Source organism: Urocitellus parryii, chromosome 1 (assembly GCF_045843805.1).
Source record: "Urocitellus parryii isolate mUroPar1 chromosome 1, mUroPar1.hap1, whole genome shotgun sequence".
NCBI classification, from domain to species: Eukaryota; Metazoa; Chordata; class Mammalia; order Rodentia; family Sciuridae; genus Urocitellus; species Urocitellus parryii.
This window is the reverse complement of record NC_135531.1, coordinates 103288862-103313020: the sequence shown is the minus strand read 5'-3', so window position 1 is coordinate 103313020 and position 24159 is coordinate 103288862. Positions and strand designations below refer to the sequence as shown.

Sequence of the window (24159 nt, the reverse complement as noted above, 5' to 3'; positions counted from 1 at the left end):
GCGACTTGGAGCTTTGCTAATGTCTCTTCTCCTTTCCCAAGTGACACTGAATCCATAGGGATGTTGACACCATCATCCCTTCTTTCCCCTGCAGGAAGTGGCAGTGAAGCTAGAGTCTCAGAAGGCCAGGCATCCCCAGTTGCTGTACGAGAGCAAACTCTATAAGATTCTTCAAGGTGGGGTTGGCATCCCGCACATACGGTAAGAACCCGTCAGACAGGCGGTCCGCCCAGCGAGTACGGAAGGGGCCAGCCCAAGCCCCCTGTAGTCGGTGATTTCCTGACAGCCCTAGATCCCCGGTAATCACGAGTAAACTTCAGTTCGCCCACTGAGATGAAAATATCAGTTGGTTTCACTCATGTCAGCTCAGCTCCCGTCGTTTTTCCCTTCCCGAGGCTTTCATCTGCAGTTACGTGTGCAGGTCAGCTTTGATCCCTACAGGGGGAGGTTGACTGCTGCTTTCTTTCCTGCGGCACCTCTGATGTTCTTAGGTTTGTCCAGTGAAGTGGATTTGAAGGTGCCCAAATGACCGGGCTTGGCCAGTTCGGGTTGATACTGGAGCTGGCTTGGGAAATGGCTGCTCTTTTGTTGTGTTTTTGTTCCAACATGTCTTCCTCCTCCGCTTAGAAAATGGCGGAACGACGTGACTCAACCCCATATTACTGCCCTTTTTTCACTTTGAGTTCAGAAGTTATGCTTCTTGAATCCCCGGTTAACAGCCCTGAATGGATTAATCCATTGTAAAGCCAAGAATAAAGCTTCAGGAGGCGGTGGGGTTCAAAGAAGGAGATAACAGAATGACAGTATGTTTGTAATCTCTGCGCAGATGCGACATGACATTGTTAAGTTATACTGTGTAGAAATTCTCAGAGATGTTTATTACCCTTTCTTTTGTGAATGATAATGTTTGGCACATTTCAGTTTGTACTAAATTTTTTATGGGTAATGGCAATGGCAGTCTGAGCAGCACCAACCGTGTTGAAATAAATTGTCAGTTGTGTTAAAAGAAAGCTTCACTTACCCACAATTTGGTAAGTAATTTTAACCTGTTGAGTTATTTTGTCAACAAAACTTCAAGGACATTGTTGGCCTTTGGAGGATGGGATATTGGTGAAAGCAAATAGAAATAATAATCAAATAAAAGATGACTAGGTTTTTAAAATACATTGTGTTCTTTCAAATAGTTAACCTCTAAGGGTTTTAGAGTAATTCTTTTTAGTTTGAGATTAAATAGCCCTCTATAGAACAGTAACTGAAATGTGGTTTAAGATGAGCTGTATTCCATTAATGAAAAATAACATTTGCAAAAAGATGCTGAATAGTAGAGAATTAAATGGAAGATTTTCTGTATCCTTTTCCATTCTCATTTCTATTTTTTAAGTCTTAATTTAAGTACTGGGTTACATACATTAATTCTGATTTGGGAACAACCAAACTAACATTATACTTTAAAAAAAATCCAGTGAAGATATGACATTTTTAATGGAAAATTGATGAAATGAATTCCTTGGAAGAAAATTCCAGGTTTATCTTATGTAGCAAAGGTTGATGTGAAATTTGAGATGATCTGGATTTGAGATTTTTCAATGTGTCTCATCACTTTAAAAACCTGTGTGGAAAAAAATGGCCTCTAACCCCCACTGGTTTGCTTTCCACCACTTGTTTTTTCCTAGAATTTCTTAACAAGTGGAATTGTACACTATGAGGTCATTTGTATCTGGCATCTTTCGCTTAGTATAATGCTTTTGAGATTTGTGGAGTGGGAGATTTTTAAATTTCACAAACCAAGTTGAATTTAATGTATTTAAAATGATTTTCAAAAATCATTAAGCATGTTGACTTTTCTTTCCTAAACCCAAGTTAAGAACATGCTATTTTATATGGTATCTTTTATTTAAGGATAAAGCAGGTACAAGCCAATAAGGGAAATGAGTAATACATTGAATAAGTACATTAATAAATGAAATTAACTTGTGAGCAAGCTAATAGGTGCCTGTTGTAAGAAGGTGGGTACAGAGAGAGTTATGGTAGTTACAGGCTGCCTGTGGGTGGGGCCAAATAGATGAATCTGGCTTTCAAATTAAGGCTTTCTGGGAGGGGAGATGGGATTTCAGGGTCTGGCTCTAAGGAAAAAAGGTTGGTCAACTGGTTGGGGAGGACAACCAAGACTAATATATGGCTTCTGGGAGTAGTCTCTAAGGTAGAATGTATAATTGGATAGGAGCAGGGAAAGCATACATTTGTTTCAAGAATGCTAGGGACAGGTACATAAAAACAAAGTTGGTTCATTGAATTTGTTTTGTTTATTTATAATCTGTCTATGTGGTATTAAGGATTAAACCCAGGAGCATTCTACCTCTGCGCTATATCTTCAGCCTTTTTTTTTTTTTTTTTTTTTAAACTTTAATACATGGTCTTGCTAAGTGGCTGAGGCTGGCCTCAAACTTGGGAACCTCCTGCATCAGCCTCCCATGTCACTGGTATTCCATATGTGTGCCACAATACTCAGCTCTGGTTCATTGGTGTTAAAGTCTGAAAGAACATCAGTTTTCACGGATGCATAAAAAATATTTATATTAATGTTCTTTGTTTAGATAGCAGCATCTTCCCATCCTCCTAGTTTAGCTTGTTCCCCACAATTCCTGTGTCTGTATATACTTAATAAATATTTACTTGGTAAATATTGAATTAAGTTGGCTTTTAGTTTTATCTAGATTAAATAAGATAATCCGTTATCCATTGTTTTAGACTGGTAAACACTAATTGTAAAAATTTAGATTTACCCTTTATTTGCACACATCTCTCATACCCATTTAGTCTTACAGTCTCTCATACTCATACACAGTACATGTTATTGGTCTATGGATTTGCTTTAAGATACTTAGGGACATCTTAAAACAAATCCTCAAAATTACCTGGTCTACCTAGCTGGTCTGCCTAATCAGAATCTTGCTATGTAATTTGAGGAACCTATGGTTAAGTTGAAGCCTGGCAATCCAGTCTCTTAGTTTTTAAACTAAATCCTTGGCACCTTGTGAATTGACATCAGGAAAATACTTAAATTACTGAGTTTCTGTTACAGTCCTCCTTTTTGCCACACAGAAATGAATTAACATGTTCTTTAAAGAAACAATTAAGATAAGCAGAAAAGAGTGCTTATTTAGGCATTTGGTTTTCAGTGGTATTGACTGGTGATTTAGGATCATTCGGTCCTTTAACCTCTATGAACCTCTCAGTTTCCTCATCTTTATAAAATAAATATTTTTACTAATTTAGTAATTTTCTATTTTTGTTGGGGTGAGAAAACAAAGTGCTGAATAGAAAGGATTTTTGTTCTTTGTAACTTTCTCCTAACACCTGTGATCCCCAGGTTGGGGGCTTCTACCCTCCCACTGGGGGGGGGGGGAGATTTCTACTGGCTTTTGCATGCTGAGTTTTTGGTTTTATTTGACTGATGGATTCCTACCTAAGTAAATGTTTCCTGCTTAGTTTCTCTGAAACCTTTTAATTCTGGAATTTCTTTTAGACTTGTTTTTAGAAGATAGTAGCTAGAAAGCATTTTTTCAGTTTGATGTTTTATCTAGATATTCTAACTGCCTTGCCCTTGGTATTGGGATTGAACCTGGGAGTGCTCTCCATTCCCAGCCATTTTATTTGATTTTATTTGGTTCATGGGGATTGAATCCAGAGGTGCTTAACCACCAGCTACATCCCTACCACTTTTATACATGTTATTTTGAGACAGGGTCTTGCTGCGGCTAGCTTTTGAATATGGGATACTCCTGCCTCAGCCTCCTGAGCTGGTGAGCTATGCCTCACCACACCCGGCTCATTTCATTTTCTGTTGACACAGGGTTTCACCAAGTTGCCCAGGTTGGCTTCTAACTTTGAATCCTCTTGCCTCAGCCTTCTGAGTCTCTGGGATTATAGGTTTGTGCCACTACACCTAACTTTAAATTTTGGGAATAAGTACCACAGAAGACTTGAAGATATCATCAGCTTCAAGTAAACCATAGACTAAAAATGAAGTAAAATAGTGGAATATACTTTTATAGGGAAATCATATAAAGAAGATGGGTGAGACATAGGAGACTTGCTCTTGCCTTGTATTTTTCGTTTTGTTTTTAGTACTGGGGATTGAACCCTAGGGTGCTCTATCACTTAGCAACATCCCTCATCCTTTTTATTTTTTCTTTCGAACTGGGGGTCTCACTAAGTTACTGAGGCTGGTCTCATACTTGGAATCCTGCTTCATCCTCATAAGTAGCTGAAATTACATGTGTGTACTGCCCCACTTGAACATTATACTTTAAAAAATTGTGTGTGTGTGTGTGTGTGGTTGTACATGATATCTATCTTTATTTATTTATGTTTATGTGTTGCTGAAGATCAAACCCAGGGCCTCCAAGTGCTAGGCAAGCGCTCTGCCGCTGAGCCACAACCCCAGCCCTGACCATTATGCTTTTTATGCACATTTTTTGCTTTCTCTGTCCAAATGTCTGATATTCTGGAGGATAATTATGAACTAATGATTAATTATTTCTTTAGTGTTAAAAATCAGCTTAAATTGTAGCCACACAAGGTGTCACAGACCTATAAACTTAGTGCTGGGAAGGCTGAGGCAGGAGGATCACATGTTCTATTCAAAATCAACCTTAGCAACTGAGCAAGGCCCTAAGCAACTTAGTAAGACCCCATCTCAAAATTTAAAAAAAAGAACTGGGAGTGTGGCCCAGTGGTTAAGCTCCCATAGGTTCAATCTCTATTATCAAAAATAAAACAATATCGGCTTAAATTTTAATCTTATCTTTTCGGCATTGAATACATATCCCATGAATAAGATTGCAATGCCCTTTGGAGAACAAAAAATGACAACTGCATTGGATATGTCTTTACTGATATTTGTTAAAGATCATTAGATGAATGAAAGATGTAATTATTAGCGTAACTGAAATCGTGGAATACTAGAAACGTGTTCTATTGATATTATTAGTCTATGAAATAATGTTATAATGCTAGGTAGTAGCATTTTTGAGTTGAATGAAACCTGAGAGGTGTATGTAGCCCAATTCCTGATCATACAAATTAGACTGTTGAGTCTCAGAGGAGTACTAGAATCTACTAACTTCTAGTTCTTCTGAAAGCCATTACCACCTTTGTCAAGGTCACATAATAAAGCTAAGTGGTGCTCCTCGAATCAAATGAAAACTTTTCATTTGATTCGAGGAGCACCACTTAGCTTTATTATGACATTTAGCTTCATTTAGAAAATCTGAAAATCTCTTCTATAAAATAAGTGACCTGGACTGGGGACTGTAGCTTAGTGGTAGAACACATACTTAGCATGTGAGAGGACCTAGGTTCAATCTCCAGCAACCCCCACCCTACCAAAATTGTTAACAGAGAGGGTTAACAATTTGAAGGTCAGAATTGAGTCTTCAAGGTCTTTATTTAAAGTCCTTGAGTTTAACAGAAGTTTATGTGAATACCTTGCTAGCTTTTGAGTGAGTGAATACCTAGTTAAAATGATGCCACCCTTTTTATTTTCTATTTTCGTTTTATTTATGGTACTGGTCATTAAACCAGGGTGCTCTACCACTGAACTACACCCCCAGCCCTTTTTTGCTTTTTATTTGAGACAGCCTCACTAAGTTGCTAAAGCTGGTCTTGAACTTGACATCGTCCTCCAAAGTCACTGGGATTACAGGAATGCGCCACTGCCCTGCTGATGTTCGATTTGGTTAACTATTTTTGTTTCCAATAACAAAATAAAGCTTTTTTGTTGACTATTTGTTTAGATAGCTCTTAATATTTTGGATTACCAATATTAACATAACACAAACTGATGCATGTCTTAAACAGTTAAATTTATGTACGGCAAAATGCATACATCTTAATGTGTGTTTGGGTCAGTTTTGGCAAATGTATAGTCATGTAACACCCCTCTTGAGATAAAGAAAAATTTTTCTTTGCGCTCATGCACACACACGCTTGGATTCTTTGTAAGCTATATTCTATAATGAGATTATTTTTAAGAAAAGGTGGATTTTTAGATCATAGTTATACATTCTGGATTTATCATTGTGCAGTACACTATTATATTTACCTAACAAAATATTCAAGTGATTTTGGTGGCTGCAGCAGTGAATGTTCATTGGTAATACTAAAGGGAAATGGAAAAAGCTTTATACTGAGATAATTCATGTTAGGGTTCTGTCATATCATAGATCTCAACCTAGAATGAATTCCATAATTTTTAAAGTTGACTTTAATTTAGAAAAGGGATTTTTTACAATGACCATGGTCCTTAAGAGTTTTTAAATGCATTATGTAGATTGAAAGAATCAGTATGCCCGGAAGATGCCTCTTCTATTCTCTGCAGTAATTTGTTCTTTCAGGTACGATTGCCTGTGATTTACATGTAACATTGGTAAGTACTGTTGAAATAAGGGAGTAATTGTTTGAAACCAATATGGCTAATTTTTTCCCTTCTACACATGAAGAGGGAAAAAAGTTAAACATTTGGGCATTGCATATGATTATCTTTTAATAATTACAACAATCCTGTAAATTTGGAGTTTTATATACAGTTTGTCAGTAGTTAATTTGTATAAAGTCATACAGCTGATACATTATTTGAATGTATATTGTTCCATCTTTGAATAGAACCAGGCTTCCCAAATGTTCTTCCCAAAAGAATATCCCTAAATATGGGGTTGGGGATGTAGTTCATTGGTAGAGCACTTGCCTAGTATGTAGGAGGCTCTGTTCCATCCCTGGTACTACCAAAAAGAATAGACTCGTTGCTAAACCTGATGTTTTTATTTAATTGTCTTGGGGTATGGCCTAGGTATCACGATTTTTTAAAATTCCCCAGTGTTTCTGATATACAGCAAAGTTCAGGAACCAATGTACTATACCATATTTTGTGCATTAATTGTTGCCTCTGCCCATTGTCATCAATCCTGTCTTTACCTGGAACTACATCTCTCCTCTTTTTGTGGTGGGGTCACCAGGGATTGAACCCAGGGGTACTTAACCACTCAGCCACATCCACAGGCCTTTTTATTTTTCGAGACGGGGTCTTACTAAGTTTCTTAGGGTCTGGCTAAATTGCTGAGGCTGGCTTTGAATTTGCGATCCTCCTGCCTCAGCCTTACAAGCTGCTGGGATTACAGGTGTGTGCCACTACATCCGGCTACATTTATTAAATTTTAGAAGTACCAGATAACATTTAAATTTCGTTTCTTCAGTTTCTAATAGGAATATTCTTCAACCCTGATACTTCTGTTTCAGAAGTATTAAGCTGAACCTCATAGGCCAGCCGCCAATTATCAAGTGGAAATGTGGCTGTACTAGTTCGTTTAGCTTTGAATTCTGATGTAAAGATGACACTGTATCATTAAAATGTCCTGTAACTTCACAGTGAAGACTTATTATTGAGGATGTTCATGCTTACATACCTATTAGCATCTGTTAGTAGCGTTGGCCCTTTGAAATTTCTTTTGATTCTAGGTCAGCAATATTACGAAGTTGCTTCCATCAGCAACTTTTGTTTTGAAGGATTTTTCTTAAGGGATGATAACAGTGGCTGAAGCATATATAGTATAAACCATCCTTGTTGCAATTGTGTCATTCTTAAATATATTGTGGAGAGATTTGCAAATGAACCTTCTGAAATTGAGTCAGTCTGTTTAGGTTGAGTATTCCTTATCTGAAATGCTTGGGACCAGAAGTGTTTCAGATTTTCAGAATTTATTTTTTTTTTCAGATTTTGTAATATTGCATAGACTTTTGTAGTTGAATATCCCTGGTTTGGAAATTGTAAATGCTGTGAAATCTGAGACTAGGGCTGGGGTTGTGGCTCAGTGGTAGAGTGCTTGCCTAGCATGTGTGAGGCACTGGGTTCGATTCTCAGCACCACATATAAATAAATGAATAAATAAATAAAGGTCAATCAGCAGCTAAAAAAATTAAAAAAAAAAGAAATCTGAGCCTATGTGTATCAAGTTGGCACTCAGAAGATTTGGGATTTGAGAATTAGGAGTGTGCTTAGTCTGTATTTCAGCAAATCTGGAAGTTACTCTAAGTACTTCATCTTTGTTATATTTCCCTACACTTCCAAACTATTCTATCCCCATGTTGACTTTTATGGAACATCAAGTATGAGATCTAATTTAAAGCTACTTTGGAAAGTAATAACATGAAACTTTTGTAGGTTTTAAGTTTTCAAATTTTTCAAGTCTCAGTTATATAAGAAGTATCTAGTATGTAGTCCTTGGTAACAACTGAAATAATGAAGCGCATCTAATTAAACTGAAGTTCATACTTTACATGAATACCATTTTTTTTCCCTTTTATATTTCTTCAGTATGCTTTTCCCCATTGATGAGTTGTTTTATGTTTGGCCATTCACATTTGATAGAAGTTAGTCTTCGGAAAGATGTTTGGATTCTTTTTTTTTTTTTTTTTTTTTGGTACTGGGTATTGAACTCAGGGGCACTCTAAAATTGAGCTATATTCCCAGTCCTATCATCTCATCCTTAAACTGAACTGCTGTTTTACTTGTCCAGTTTTAAGTTGTTTGGTCACTGAAGAATTTACTTTTATGAGTACTGCATAATTCTGTATTATTCAGGTTTTTACAGGATGTATGGGGTTGTTTGTTGTGGGGGGGGGCATTCTGGAGATTTAACCCAGAGGCACTTTACCACTAAGCTATATCCCCCACCCTTGCAGTTCTTCTGACTCATCCTCAGCAAGTTACTAGGGTTATAGGCATGCTTCACTATGCCTATCGGATTTATTTATTATTCATATATTCATTGCTTTGTGTGTTGTTTATTTTCCAGATTATATTGACTCTTTGTAAATAGGGATTATTGCTTCTTCCATTTTCCCTTTTGCTACATCTTAGGTAATCTTCCCAGCCCAGACCTTGTTTGTTTGTTTATTTATTTTTGGTGCCAGGCATTGAACCCAGGAGTGCTTAACCACTTAGCCATATGCTTTTTTTAATATTTTTATTTTTGGACAGGGCCTCACTAAATTGCTGAGGATGCTCTCAATTTATGATCCTCCTGCCTTAGCCTCCCAAATCGCTGGAATTATATGTATTCACCTTCCAGCCTGGCTCTTCTGAACTTTTTAAACAAAAATTATATCAAACTTTAGAATAATTCACCATTTTCTCTTTGTATTCAGAGGGTTTGAGTTAATTTTGTCCTATATACTTTTCAGATAGTTTTTACCTCAAATACTTAGTCTCTTTTAAAAGGATTTGCCAAACAAGTTTATATAGTGTGGGGGAAATGTTCAACCATTTTATTTTTATTACTTTGATGCTGGGCATTCACTCCAGGACTTTCCATGCTCAACCATTTTTATGTGCATCATGTTTTCTGTTTTTGAGAAGTGGGAGTATAGATAGCATTTAAGCCTTGAGAATTTGTGGTTTAAATTAAGAAGTCAGGAAGGAGGCCCAGTTTTGATATTTTGGAAGTAGAATAGATCATTTTGAACTTGGACACCTTGAATTTAAGGTGACATGATATCCCAATTTTAACTCTTGTGCAGTTAGTTAACAGAAAACCGAAAAGATCTCAGCCCAAGAGATTAGGACTGAGGTTAGATCTGAGCAATTAGCATATAAGTGAAAACCCATTCCCTTAGTTAATAATTCAAAGTTAATAAAGCAAAATAAAGAAATAAATAAATAAAAACAGGATAATGGGCTATGGAAGACAATAAACCAGGTTTTTTTGTTTTTTTTTTTTTAAGAGAGGAGAGAGAGCAAATTTCAATATTTATTTTTTCAGTTATCGGCGGACACAACATCTTTGTTTGTATGTGGGGCTGAGGATCGAACCCGGGCCGCACGCACACCAGGCGAGCGCGCTACCGCTTGAGCCACATCCCCAGCCCCAAAAACCAGGTTTTCAACAAATGAGTTGGTGTAGAAGAAACTAAGGTCATCTTATGCATATTATGTACCTGCCTATTACTGGTTATTTTCAGTATACATTGAAAATAGGTCCAAATTTCAGACAAACCCCTAAATGCTACCCACCCCTTCATCTTTTCCTCTTCCATCTGTACTTTAAGAAGCAGCCTTACTTCTTCAAAGGAATTGAAGTCTCATAATTTTTGCATCCTTCTGTTCTTGTGTGTGCTTTCTTATTTTGGAGGTGGGGGTACAGTCTCTGGCTGGTCTCAAGTCATGGGCTTAATTGATCCTCCTGCCTCCACCTTCTTAGTAACTGGACAAGAAACATAAGCAAACCTGACCGGTACTTGTTTGCTTATATACATACATACACACTGTACTGTATATAAAAGCAGGGAGATGGGGTTGTGGCTCAGAGGTAGAGTGCTCACCTAAGTATGTATGAGGCAGGGGGTTCAATACTCAGCACCATAAAAAAATAAGATATTGTGTCCACCTATAACTAAAAAATAAATATTAAAAAATAAAAGCAGAGATTATTTGGTTTTGTTAGCCATTATGAATATTGAATGGTTAATGACTAGTGTCTTTAGTGGGTAGTGATATGTGTGAAAGGAAATTTTATGTTTTGTATTTTGGGGAGAGTTTTTTGTTATTGTTGTTGTTTTGGCAGTACTGGGCATTGAATTCAGGGCCTCATACTTGCTAGGCAAATGTTCTACCCCTGAACTACATCCCCAGCCCTTGGGAGATTAGACCACACCTAGCTTTAATATTTATTTTCTTTTCCCTTCATAGACTTGTTGGATTTTATATTATTTACATGCTTTTTTTTTTTTTTAAGAGAGAGTGAGAGAGACAGAGAGAGAGAGAGAGAATTTTAACATTTATTCATTTTTTCTTAGTTCTCGGCGGACACAACATCTTTGTTGGTATGTGGTGCTGAGGATCGAACCCGGGCCGCGCGCATGCTAGGCGAGCGCGCTACCGCTTGAGCCACATCCACAGCCCCCTTTTTTTTTTTTTTTACAGGATTTTTTTTTTTTAAGAGAGAGTGAGAGAGGAGAGAGAGAGAGAGAGAGAGAGAGAGAATTTTTAATATTTATTTTTTTTAGTTCTCGGCGGACACAACATCTTTGTTGGTATGTGGTGCTGAGGATCGAACCCGGGCCGCACGCATGCCAGGCGAGCGCGCTACCTCTTGAGCCACATTCCCAGCCCTTACATGCTTTTTTAATTCTCTCCCCTAGGTGTAAGATTAGTGATATGGGGAAATGAGTCAATTTTAAAAGGTTGAAGCCAATCTGGCACTTACTTGTAATCCACCTACTTAAGAGTCTGAAGCAGGAAGATTGCAAGTTCAAGGCCAGCCTTGGCAACCTTAGTGAAACCTTGTCTTAAAATGAAAATATAAAAAAAAAAGAAAAGACTGGTGATATAGCTCTTTGTTATAGAACCCCTGGGTTCAGTCCCCAATATGGGGAACTGGGTATGGGGGTTGAAGTTGGGCACATGGTAGGACACCTTGAGTACAGCTACTCTTAATTTTTTTTAATTGTAGATGGCCACAATATCTTTATTTTATCTATTTTTTTAACGTGGTGTTAAGGATCAAACCCTGTGTCTCAGGCGTATGAGGCAAGTGCCCTATCACTGAACCTCGACCCCAGCCCTGGCTACTCTTAATATTGAACCACCCTTGAGCCTAGGAGTTGAAGACCCGGCTGAGCAACATAGCGACGTTCTATTGCCAAAAAAGAAAAAAATGGGGCTGATATGTAGATCATTTGTAGAGTGCTTGTCTAATGTAACTAAAGCCTAGAGTCAGTCCTCATACTCACACAAAAAAATGGCAAAACAGGTTTGATGACATAAAAAATTGAATTAATAGCTAATCTTTCTTGATCGTATTCTTTTTAATTTGATAGGTACATCCATATCTAAAACTATGGTGGTTTTTGTATTTATGTTCTTTCTTTATTAAATTTGATTCTTCAACCCTGGAGTAGCTAAGAAGCTTTGTGTGTTTTTTTTCCCTAGTGAAAATATTTTGGTTCCTAAACCATCGTAAAGATATTTGTGAAAGTTGCAAATTTGGGGTTTTGTTTTTACAGAAATTGTGTTAAAATCGAATCCAAGGGATTATGAATAAAGACTGTTACTGATCTTTTAAAATCTGAAGTGTACTTTGAATGTGAAACTGGAAGAGAAGGAAAGTGCTCAATTTTCTTTCTTTTTTTTAGTTGTAGGTGGGCACAATAACTTTATTTACTTATGTGGTGCTGAGGATCGAACTCAGTGCCCACACATGCTAGACAAGTGCTGTACCATTAAGCCACAACCCCACTACTAATGCTCAATTTTCTATGGCAGGAGGATTCATATTTAGTTTTAGATAATAAAATCGATCCTCAGCATCTCATAAAAATAAAGGTATTGTGTCGTGTCCATCTACACCTAAAAAATAAATATTAAAAAAAATTTTCAGGTGTCTGTATTCAAAGTGTACTGAATAAAGGCCACAAATTAAAGAAGCAAATAGGGGCAAGGAAGTTTAAGGACAGTGAGAATTATACAGCATCCTTGTTTATGAAGACAATAAATAGCCAGAAGGAAGTAACCCATATTTAGTCTGGTTCTGGTTCTCCTTTAAAAGGGTTGAAGAGTTACCATGAATCAAAATGTAGTTGAGCCTGAATTGCATTATTGGCCCCTTTCATGATGAATGTCAGTAAGGGGGGCTTCATAAGTACTAATAGTTGTCTAATATTCAAGTTTATCAATGCCTACAGCTTCCAGAAGTAATCAACAAATGAATGCAGTACCAGAAAGATTGGTGACTTTTCAGGCTTTTCATTTGTTGCTTATTTAATGGATCTAACCAGGGTCTTATGCATACCTGACAAGCATTCACCACTGAGCCATATCCCCAGCCCTTTTGTTGTTCTGAGACAAAGTCGAACAGAGTTGCCTGGCTGATATGAGTTGGCCTCTGGAGTAGCTGGAATTGCAGGCATGCACACCAGGTCCAGCTTAGGCTCAAAGGTTTAAATTGAGAATAGAAGAGGTCCAGAAACCTGGTGATTTAGGGAGATGAGGCCAGCATGTCATTCTTTGTTGCTGAAGAATGAATTGTTAGCACCAAAATAAAAACAAAAAACTAGACAGAGATGTAATCCCAGGTACTTAGAAGAATGAGGCAGGAGGACCGCAGGTTCCAGGCCAGCCTTTGCTATTTAGCAAGACCCTGCCTCAAAATAAAAATAAAAAGGGCTAGGAATGTAGTTCAGTTAGTTGCAGAGTACTCCCTGGTTTCCATCCCCAATATCTTAAAAAAGGAAAAGAAATCAACATGGCATGGTTATAATAAGAAGCCAAAGGTGTCAGGCTCAGTGACCCACACCTATAATCAATCCCAGTGACTCCGGAGGCTGAAAAGGGTTGTGGCTGTGGCTCAATGGTAGGAATGCTCCTGGGTACAATTCTCAGTAGTGGGAGGGAAAAAATGGAAAGAACGATTATGATTTTTGACACTATATCTCTGAATTATGAATAGTAAAATTATACTATTAATAATACCATACACAGGGCTGGGGAGTTAGCTAAGTGGTATAACACTTGCCTGTCATGTATTAGGTCATGAATTTGATCTCCAGCACCATAAAAAAATTTTTAAAAAGCTATACATGAATATTATTGTATAGGAACACTGAAAGGAATTCAGAGAAGAGACCCGTGTAACTGGAACTGTTGCCAGTAGCATAGCATTCTGGTTTTTTTTTTTTTTTTTTTTTTTTGTTTGTTTGTTTTGTTTTGTTTTTCCTTTTGTACCTGAGATTGAACTCAAGGGCACTGGACCACTGAGCCATATACCCCCAGCCCTATTTTTATTTATTTATTTATTTATTTATTTATTTATGGGACCAGGGATTAAACTCAGGGCAAGCACTCTACCAACTGAGGTATATCCCCAGCCCCTTGTATTTTGTTTAGAGACAGGGTCTCACTGATTATTTAACACCTCGCTGTTGTTGAGGCTGGCTTTGAACTCATGATCCTTCTGTCTCAGCCTCCCTTAGCCTCCTGAGCTGCTGGGATTACAGGTGTGTGCCACCACACGCAGCACCAGGTAGCATTCTAAAGGAAGAATTTGACCTCCCTATAAAAAGTAATAAAGGTTGGGTGATGTTGAATTGGCCAGAGTCTTAGTTTGAGAGACAGACAGTGTCTTGAGAATACTTTGTAGATGTCATAAAAAATTGAATGTATTATAACACTAATTCAGTGTTTAAACTTTTTATTTGGTTTATAAAGCTTCTAACATTAATAACCTAAAGATAACAAAGATAAATAGCATAGGGGAAAGACTTTTTTTTTTTTTAACTTTGTTAAAACTGTCCTGCCCCGTCCCCCTACCCCACCCCACACAGTAGTACTGGGGATTGGATCCAGGGCCTCCCAAAAGAGCTGATGTGCTGTACTTGGTTAAAACTATCACTCTTAAATTTTATAATTATTTGACCTATTTTAATCAAAGATGAGTAGATGCTTCCCAGTGATATTATATTATACCTTGAGTTCAGGGAGTATTTTTATTTTTCTTGCATTTTCTTCCTCTGACAACTCAGGTACTCCCTATTAACAAATGCTACTAACCATTTCATGTATGTAAAACAGTAAATGATGGGAACACAGGGTTGTGAAGTAGACAAAATAGCTGCCCCTGTCAAACTGATATTCTGAAAGGAGGACCTCTATTAAACAGATAATTACTTTTTTGATGTTACTTGTGTCTTAGTTATAGTGATGGAATCAGTACTTATTTGTGTACTCTATTCTGAGGTGTATAAGGATTCTACCAATTTATTTTTCTTGGACTTCCTCAAGTACTTTGATTTCAGTAATTTGCTATTTCCGTTTTCATAAGGAGATTCCTCAGAGAAATAAAAACCTCTAAGTTGAAATCTTCAGCTATCATACAACTTTTCTTTTGTATATATATGTGGTGTTGGGGATTGAATTTAGGACTTTTGTCACCTAATAGTTAACATCCCCAACCCTTATAATATTGTATCCCAGCTACAAACTCTCCTAATAGTTCTCCTAGTTACTTATAAAATATAAATCTTTTTAACCTTGCATTTAGTTTATAAACAGGTCCAGGGATGCAGCTGGGTTGGTGGAGCACTTGCCTAACATGTAGGAATCCCTGTATACAATTCCCACCCTGACCCCCCATGCTGGTACCAAAAAATAATTCTATAACATAGCCTCAAACTATTTGATCCCTTTATGGGAGCCCCATAGTATGGTATTATCTTAAGTTTGAATTTCTTGTGTATTTGTAATTTAGATTGTAGTTTGGATGTGGGGTGAGAGAAAAGGATATGAGAACAGAGAGATGGTCCTTGCTTTTTTTTAGCATATTCTTCAGACTTTAATGTACCCATTTTTATGTACTCTAAGCAAATAATGATGTTGTATAAATTGTGAACTTGAGGTAACACTGAAGTCTAAAGGTGTTGGTTTAAAACAGAAAATGAGAGCCCTGGACATCTTGTTTTATTTTTTTAACTTTAAATTATTAGGAAGAATAAGAAACAAATCCAACAATTTTTTTAATCTTCAAGGATAACCTAAGTATATACAATATGCACATCACTTTACCACAGCATACTTAATAGCAAACTTATCATGTATGTAGCATTAAAAAAAAATCTAAATGTAAAGCTGAGTCTATAACTTGTAGGCACCTAGGAAATGGAGCATAGGAGTGAGGTTTTTGTGGTGATATAGTTCAGATTGTCCAAAATTTAAATAATCTCAGTCAGGTTAGTGATTATTTATTACTCAGGTTCTATAAAGACAGCTAAAAACTGAAACAGAATAGTAAGCCATTTGCCAAACACTGAAGTAACAAAAAGAGGATATTTTATTGCCAGAGGGCTAGAATATGGATATAAGCAGTAGGAGGTGAATGAGGGAAGTTCTGTGAAATGGGAGACCAGTGTGAGATAGGCTACATAAGGAGATTTCTTTAGTATCTGGCGTTTTAGGAGGTTGGGTTAAAACAATGCGAAGCTCTCAAAATAGTGGAAAACATGAGGTGATGGTAGAAATGAGTAGGATTTGAATAAGCAGATCATCCCTGGTTCCTAATCTGTGTGCAATAATGTTCTTGATGGGTTAGTCCAGATGGAAAGCACAGATGGAGGGTATGAAGTGTTAGCTTTAGAGAAATAAGCTATATTCCTTGAAATCAAGAGGAAATATAAAAGATAGAAGAAACACCTGCCTCACACTTTTAAGGAGTTTAAAGTACCAATCTTTGTAGATCGAAATACCTAGTTATTTTGGAGCTTTTTTGATATTTGCCCTTTTATTTGTTTGTTTCTGTTTCTTTTTGAAATAGGATCCCCTAAATTTCCCAGTCTGGCCTCAAATTTAGGATCCTCCTGCCTCATCCTCCAGAGTAGCTGGGATTATGGACACGTGCTACCCCACCCATCTTAACTTTTTTTTTAAAAGTCCTTACACTTTAGTAAGAAGAAAAGTACCCAAATGAAAAGGGGCTTTATAGAGTTATGTTAATTTGATGAAAATATGATGTATAAATCTTGTTAAATTTCTGTTCATATTTGGGTTTAGATGAATGCTTATAAAATTGCTTGTTATTTTTATGTCTGGGCCATCAGTGGACATTTTCCTGGTATAGATGAGAGAGATGGTTTGTGCTTTTCTTTTGACCTATTAGACTTTTTATGCCTTCCCCTTGCTTCCTTTATTCTTTCTCCCTTTTCTTAAAAACCTAGGTAAAGTCGGGTGTGGTGGGAAATGCTTGTAATCCTAGCTACTGGAGGCTGAGGCTGGAGGATTACAAGTTCAAAGCCAGCCTGGGCAACTTAGTGAGACCTTGTTTCAAAATAAAATATATATAAAAAGAAGTGGGAATGTAGCTCAATGGTAGGTTGCTTATTTAACATGTGCACAAGGCCCTGGTTCAATCCCTAGTACTGTCCACCCCCACCCCCAGCAAAAAAAAATAGGTAAATTAGATTTATTTTTATTTAAATTCTGTAGTAGTTCTCAGTGATGTTAGACATTTAAAATAGCAAGTTCCTGACAACTCTAGCATAGATTTGCTGTTGCCATTAAATAAAAGAAAAAAGAAAAGGGAAGGAAAACACAACATTTTTGTTCATCATTTACCTTTTTAATATTGTCATGTGTTATGTTCCCTGTTTCCCACCCCAAAAAGTCCTGTGACCTTCCTACAAGTAAATGTTTGAATAAAAATGAAGGGTGTTGAATTTCCGTGTGGAGAATAAGGAGTAGAAAAATGACAGATCAATGCTGTGCTGTCACATTGGTACAGGTGTTTTTTTCCTTAGGCACGTGGACAAGACCTCTACAGGTTTAAGCAGACTTGTTTTCCTTTATCTTTTTCTACAAAAAGGGCGTAAAATGGATTTTTTTGTGTGTTTGGTGGTTATCCATATCTCACGCTTGATATGTATTGCACTTGAAGTAAAAGTCATAGAAAGAGCCAGGCATGGTGGCACACACCCCTAATCTCAGTGACAAGGTGGATCACAAGTGCAAGACCAGTCTCAGTGAGACCCTTTTCTCAAAAGGAAAGGGCTGGGGATGTGGCTCAGAACCCCTGGGTTCAATCCCCAGTACCAGGAAAAAGAAAGGGGAAAATAGAAGCCTATTTCTACCCTTTTGATGGATATTTTTAAATTATAATTTCAAATACGGTAACTCTTATATCTGTTTTACTGGAGTTAACAAGAAACTAGTCCAGTTTTAAGCTTTAAGATCGCTTGCTCTTTTTTGCTTATACATCCTAAATATTGTCTAATTTTTTTTCCAAGAAAAATTTGTTATCTGGTTAAGTTTAAAATAAAGATGGATGTTCAAGCCAGGCTGTGGTGCACACCTGTAATTCCAACGGTTTGGGAGGCTGAGGCAGGAGGATGGAGAGTTCAAAGTTAGCCTCACTAAAATCGAGGTGTTAAGCAACTCAGTGAGACCCTGTCTCTAAATAAAATACAAAAGAGGGCTAGGGATGTGGCTCAGTGGTCAAGTGCCCCCTGAGTTCAATCCCCCGTGACCAAAAAAAAAAAAGGAGGAGGAGGATACTCATAAGTGTTAAAATTTGAAATCGCTTACTGTGGTGATTCCCAGTCCTTGAGTAAATAAAAGTAGCAGTGGTCATCCTTGAAAGAAAGTACAAGTAATAAGCACAGTTTGGTGGGAAATGATACAGGAATTTGTTGTTTAAAAAGTGGTTTTTAGGGGCTGGGGTTATGGCTCAGTGGTAGAGCACTTGCCTGGCACGTGGGAGGCACTGGGTTCGATCCTCAGCACCATATAAAAATAAATAAATAAGGTGAAGGTATTGTGTCCATCTATAACCCCCCAAAATTTAAAAAAATAAAATACAATAATAAAAAGTGGTTTTTATTTTCTGGAAAATTTTAGAATGACTGATTTAGTTTTCATTTTTTATTTTGGAAGTAAGTCTAGTAAGATTAAGGAACTTGACCAAGGTCACAGGAATCAGTGACAGCAGATGAGTATAGAATTCAGCTGCCCTAGTAAAAGAATTTGTTAATATCTTCAGGCATTTCCTATCTTTAGGACATTGGAGTCACTTGACCAAAAAAAAAATCTTATTCTATTTTATGTTAGACAAAGTATTTAATCAGTGGGATCATGTTCCAAATAGAGAGCTTACCTTGAAGAAAAAAAAAAGGATAACTGTCTTAATATTAAAGTTTAGCAATTTTTTTAAGTTTTATGATATTAAGCGGTAATTGGGTTATCATAGTAATCCTCCCTTCTCCTTTTCTTCTTCTGGTAGGTGGTATGGTCAGGAAAAAGACTATAATGTGCTAGTCATGGATCTTCTGGGACCCAGCCTTGAAGACCTCTTCAATTTCTGTTCAAGAAGGTTCACAATGAAAACTGTACTTATGTTAGCTGACCAGGTATGTGAAATTTTGATGAAAAATAGAGAATAAGAAAGCTAGTATTAACTATAATTTAAACATTTCATAAACTGGGGTATCATGATTCCATGTGTCACTATTTATCTTTAGGAAAAGCAAAAAAAAGATTTTATACCAACTAGGCATGGTGGTCCATACCAAGATTCTGTAATAGAAGTCTGTGTTGAGTATGCTGGCAACATGAGAAAGAATACAATTCCGTGGCGGGGGGCATTGCAAGAAAGCTTTTATTTAAGGAGGTTGATGGTCACAGTTAATGATGGTTATTATCTAAGGCAGGTATACAAATTAAGTGACCTAAATATATTGTTTTTCTTCCTGTAAAGTTGCTGCTGCATTCAAAGGTAGTATTTGTACATTTATACATATGCTTTTTTGAGGGTGTAAGTAGTTTAAGCTGGTTTGGCTTCAAAAGACATTTGTCAAGGTAAAGGAGTATGATTAAAAAATCTGTATATCCAAAGCAGTAAAAGCTCTGGGGGAAATGGGGGCAATTGAAAAATAGAAACCTGACACATACTAGTGAGAAGAGTAAGAATACATGAGTAGAAGGAGAACGTTGGCAGGCTCTGGATAGTGAATACATTTTAAAATGCCATGTCTAATTAAGTATTTTATACAAAAGACAGTGTATTTGTTAATTTGAAAATAAAAAACTTTTGTTTTATTCAAGATACCACAAACAGTCAAAAGACAAATTTTTAAAACTTGTACCTATTTACATAATAGATGAAAGGTTGTCTGTTTTATACAGGCTCCTAAAAATGAATAAGAAAGAGTAAGCCAAAAGAATAACAGGCATCAAGAGTATAGTTTAGCAGTTCATAAAAATGATAAAGTGGTAGGGACCTAACAAGTGAGGTAATACTTTTAATCTGCCAGATCTAGAAAGAATATTCTAATATACTGCTGGTGGAAATATGAATTTTATAGCCTATTGTGAAAGGTGGTTGGATGTTATCTATAAAAATTAAAAGCATATAGATACTCTTCATAATCTCAGCTGCTCTGAAGGTTTTGGCAAAAGGATCACAAGTCTCAGATAAGCTTGGGCAACCGGTGAGACCCTATTTCAAGATAAAAAGGGCTGGAGATATAGCTCAGTTGGTAGAGTGCTTGCCTTGTATGCCCAGGCGCTGGATTCAATCCCCAGTACCACCACCACCACCATTCCCCCCCCCCACCATCCCCCCCCCCCAAAAAAAAAAAAGCTAGGGATATAGCTCAGTGGTAGAGCTAGGTTCAGTTCCCAGTACCACCAAAAAGAAAGTGTTATATATATACCCTTTAACCCAGGAATTCCTGGGTTGAGTTATAGTCCATGGTGGCGGGGGGGGGGGGGGCTGCTAGGTAAGGACATATATCTAAGCATATATTAATAGGATTATGACTATGCCACAGGATATTTATAGCCATTAAAAAGAACATTTAGCTCAGTGGTAGAACATGTGGTTACTATTAGCATGTGTGAGGCCCTAGGTTCATTCCCCAGCATTACTACTACTACACTACTACTACTACTACTACTACTAATAGAGCTATAATGTTTGATTTAATTTCCAAGAAGAGCTTGTTAGAATGACATGTTTAATACTCGACTTTTGCATAGAAGTATGTAAGCACAGAAAGAACAGGGTAAAGACCCAAGGCTTCTAACTCAGTTTGAAATAATAATAATAACTTTTCTATCAGTAGTCAGTACCCCAACTCCTAAGTCTATGTGTGTGTGTCTCTTTGTGTTTGTATTTATAAGAGTAGCATGGAAATGGGTCTTGGTAATGTAATACCAGGCTGGTTGTTTTGTGATGCTGGGGATCAAGCTCAAGGCCTGATGCGTGTCAAACAGGTGCTGTACCCTCAGCCCTAGTAGGCTGTTTTTAATATGTTACCTTCGCACAAGATTGAGGGTAGAAAGCCTTTATTTCATTTATTGTGACAACTGAAGTAATTCCACATATTGTATTAGTTTTATAATTTGAACATACTGACCACCAAATCTATCAGGTTAGACAAGTGTTTATAAACATTAATACTGAAAGAACAAGCCAAAGGGCATTATAGGTTTATGTTTAGAAATCTGTCAAGCTAGAAATAAATGGAGAATTTTTGTTCATCCCATTTAACTTTTTCTAATGCTCTTGTTGTGAACTTTAAATAATTGAGATACAGAAATACTTGAGAAATAATTTGTTGGTTTCTTTTTATCACTTAATTCAATTAATCTTTCTTTTTTTTTTTTCCAGATGATCAGTAGAATTGAGTATGTGCATACAAAGAATTTTATACACAGAGACATTAAGCCAGATAACTTCCTAATGGGTATTGGGCGGCACTGTAATAAGGTTAGTCAAATGCTCTTTGCATGAAAAACAAAGAGTAGAATATTGATAAGAATTGCTTTCATAAACTTCTTTATCTTTAAGAAGCCATAGTAAAAAATTGCTGTTGATAATTGCTTTAAAAGATTGTGCTAGAAGGATAATCAGCTAACTCTATTAACTTAGTAACTTGAAATATATTCTCTCCAACTTACCCAACTGAGGTTGGTTATCTATGTGGAAATATAAAATTCCAGGGGCTTCATAATGAACTGTAATCGTCTGTTATTTAACTGTTGAACAGTTGTATCTATTTTTCATTCACTTGAATAGTGAAAACCTCTATATACTTTTCCTCCTGAATGCTAAAAATCAGATTTTAACCTTTGGCTCTAAAGTGTGGGTTTTGTAATATATGTGCTTGTGCCAGTATGGGAACCACTGACCCATCTTGTCACCATGGCGTTAACATTTGCTGAATGAGCATGGTTGATATTGAGAATTCTTTGGTCCTTGGATTTGTGTATATAAAAGGATAACTTTTGGGCCTTCTTCAAAAGTAGTTGACAGTTTCTTACTTGGGCGCCAAGTTGGGTGAGTTCCTCCCTGCCCCCTTTTAAAGGAAAAGAATAGACAAGTGAAACAAACATTCATTCATACAACAAAAGTAGTGCTTATTGGGATTGCTGAGAATGGTTCAACTTCTGGGGTGATTGGATTTAGCTAGTGGCGCATGATTATAGTTAGAAACTAATTGTGTTGAAATTTTTCTACAATGATTAGTTTTATTGAGTGAACTGCTTTCTTTTATCCATTCACTGTTGAGCTCGGGCAGACAGGCAGCATTGGCAATGCACTAAGCATGTTAATGATCTATGATCTGATAGAAATTCTCAACTTCAGGACAACTTGGGAACTTTTTTTGTTTTGTTTTATGTATGTTTTTTGTTTTGTTTTTGGAAGGAAGAGTCCCATTTGTTTTACTAAACTGTTAGAGAAAGTTGTGTTTTTAGGTCCAGCTACAAATGTTTACCTTTGTTTGCCTGTATGAATGCCAACTTGGAGCCATTACCATTAGAATTGGTGTTGATTTGTTAATATGTGAGATTGACCAAGTTTTAGGAAAGCAAACTTTTTTCATTGAGCTTTAAATTATGAAAGGTGTTTCAGCCTATGTATAGTTTAACATTCCCAAATTGCATTTTCAGAGAGTATTATGTTGCTTTTTTTTTTTTTTTTTTTTTTTTGCTTTTTTTTTCTTTTCTTCTTTTTAAGCATCCAGGTTCTTAATTGTTATTGTAAAACCTGGTGATTTAGCTGAAAAGATATTACTGATCTTACTTTTTTGGGCAGTTTTGTCAGTTTGCCTCTTCTTTTGACCAATTTCCCAGCCCTTTTCTTCCCATTTTCTTAATCCTAAAGATCTTTTATTTCCATATGATCCTTGTCCTGCATGTTGACAGTGCAGTACATGGTTTTTGTCTTAAATTTAAATGATGGCCTAGTTGATAACAATAATACTTAGGTTTAGTTGTTGTTTCCTCCTTAAGAATAGCTTATTAATCACGTAGTTACGTTGGGAAGTCCACATTGCCCGGTGGTGAAACATTTTTTTAGGATCTGTGTCCTCCTCACAGTTATTAAAAAGAATTTCATGGAGATGTTTACTGCTACATGGTTTCAGAGAGACCTTAGAAGTGAAGTGTTTTGCTTACCTAAGATTCAAGTAATAAATGTTGAGCATTTTAGATTAGTGTTTTTAAGTAGTTGGGTTTTAGTGTTTTGTATTATTGTAGTTTGAAAAATGCCAGTTGTATGAGACTGGATTCTTTGGTCAGCTTGTTTTAGTAGTTTTCATATGGGGGGGGAGGGGGGAGTATTTGAGGTCAATTTTTATTAAATTTCTTACTCGGAAAATTGTTCTGAATTTGATATTTAGGAGTGGCTGCTCCAATCTTAGTGAATTTACTCATCTCTTCTAGTAATCAGCCCTGCATGCTTATGAAAATAAATTTTAAGGTGACTAAATGCCTTCTACCTCTTCCTTACTGAAGATTTTTTTCCCCTGTATAATCTTTTTTTGGGGGAAGGGCAGATTGTGGTGCCAAAGATTGCAGATCTAAATTCCCTGTTTTTTATTTAAAAATTGAAGAGCCAAATGTCACCATTGCTATCCCTGATTCAGGCAGTGACACAATATAGTGGCAATAAAAACCTGAGTATTTTCTAGAATTCAAATGTTCTTAAGCATGTGATTCTTATTTGGAAATCTGAGAAGCTACAGTGCTTGGTGGAAGAAGGATGGCATTTGGCTACCCTGTTCTTTCTCTAATGCCTCGGTGTTGCCTGTCTGCGCCGGCCATTGTTGCAATGTAAGCAATACTGTTTGATGCACTGCCACCCTCTATTGTCTGTTTAGTGTTTAGAATCTCCAGTGGGGAAGAGGAAAAGAAGCATGACTGTTAGTACTTCTCAGGACCCATCTTTCTCAGGATTAAACCAGGTCTGAAACTGTCTCCTATTCCAACCTCAATCCCAAATTCATGTGCTTTTCTTTTTTATTGTTTTATTTTTATTATTTTTATTTTGTTTTAATTCTGGATAATGTAGATCTTGCTCAAGCACCCCTTACCGTTGGCATTATTCAGACATACTTGGCAAACATATAACATTACTAAGATGTTTCTTTGTGGCTTTTGCTTAAAATTTGTGAAGTTTAGAGAAAACCTAAATGGAAATAGAGTATTATCTTTATATCTCCAGCATCCATATGAGGAAAAGATATGTTGTTCTAGTATTAAAATTCTTTAGTTAATAGTAAACTTCAGATAGACTAGTTTTTTAAAATGTATTTGGAGTTGCAGAATACACAAAAATT

At 36.6% G+C, this 24159-nt stretch overlaps 1 protein-coding gene across 3 annotated transcripts in view; it reads left to right on the top strand.

The window, feature by feature from the left end:
* Nucleotides 1-24159, top strand: part of Csnk1a1 (casein kinase 1 alpha 1) — a 43538-nt gene that overhangs the window by 1195 nt on the left and 18184 nt on the right. For 2 of the 3 annotated variants that reach the window (XM_026384514.2, XM_026384513.2), the window contains exons 2-5: nucleotides 95-201; nucleotides 18816-18942; nucleotides 21207-21305; nucleotides 23701-23784. In XM_026384514.2, the coding sequence (XP_026240299.1) occupies nucleotides 95-201; nucleotides 18816-18942; nucleotides 21207-21305; nucleotides 23701-23784 (417 nt within the window). The remainder of the gene's footprint in view (nucleotides 1-94; nucleotides 202-18815; nucleotides 18943-21206; nucleotides 21306-23700; nucleotides 23785-24159) is intronic. The other variant, XM_026384515.2, reaches the window with a different exon arrangement.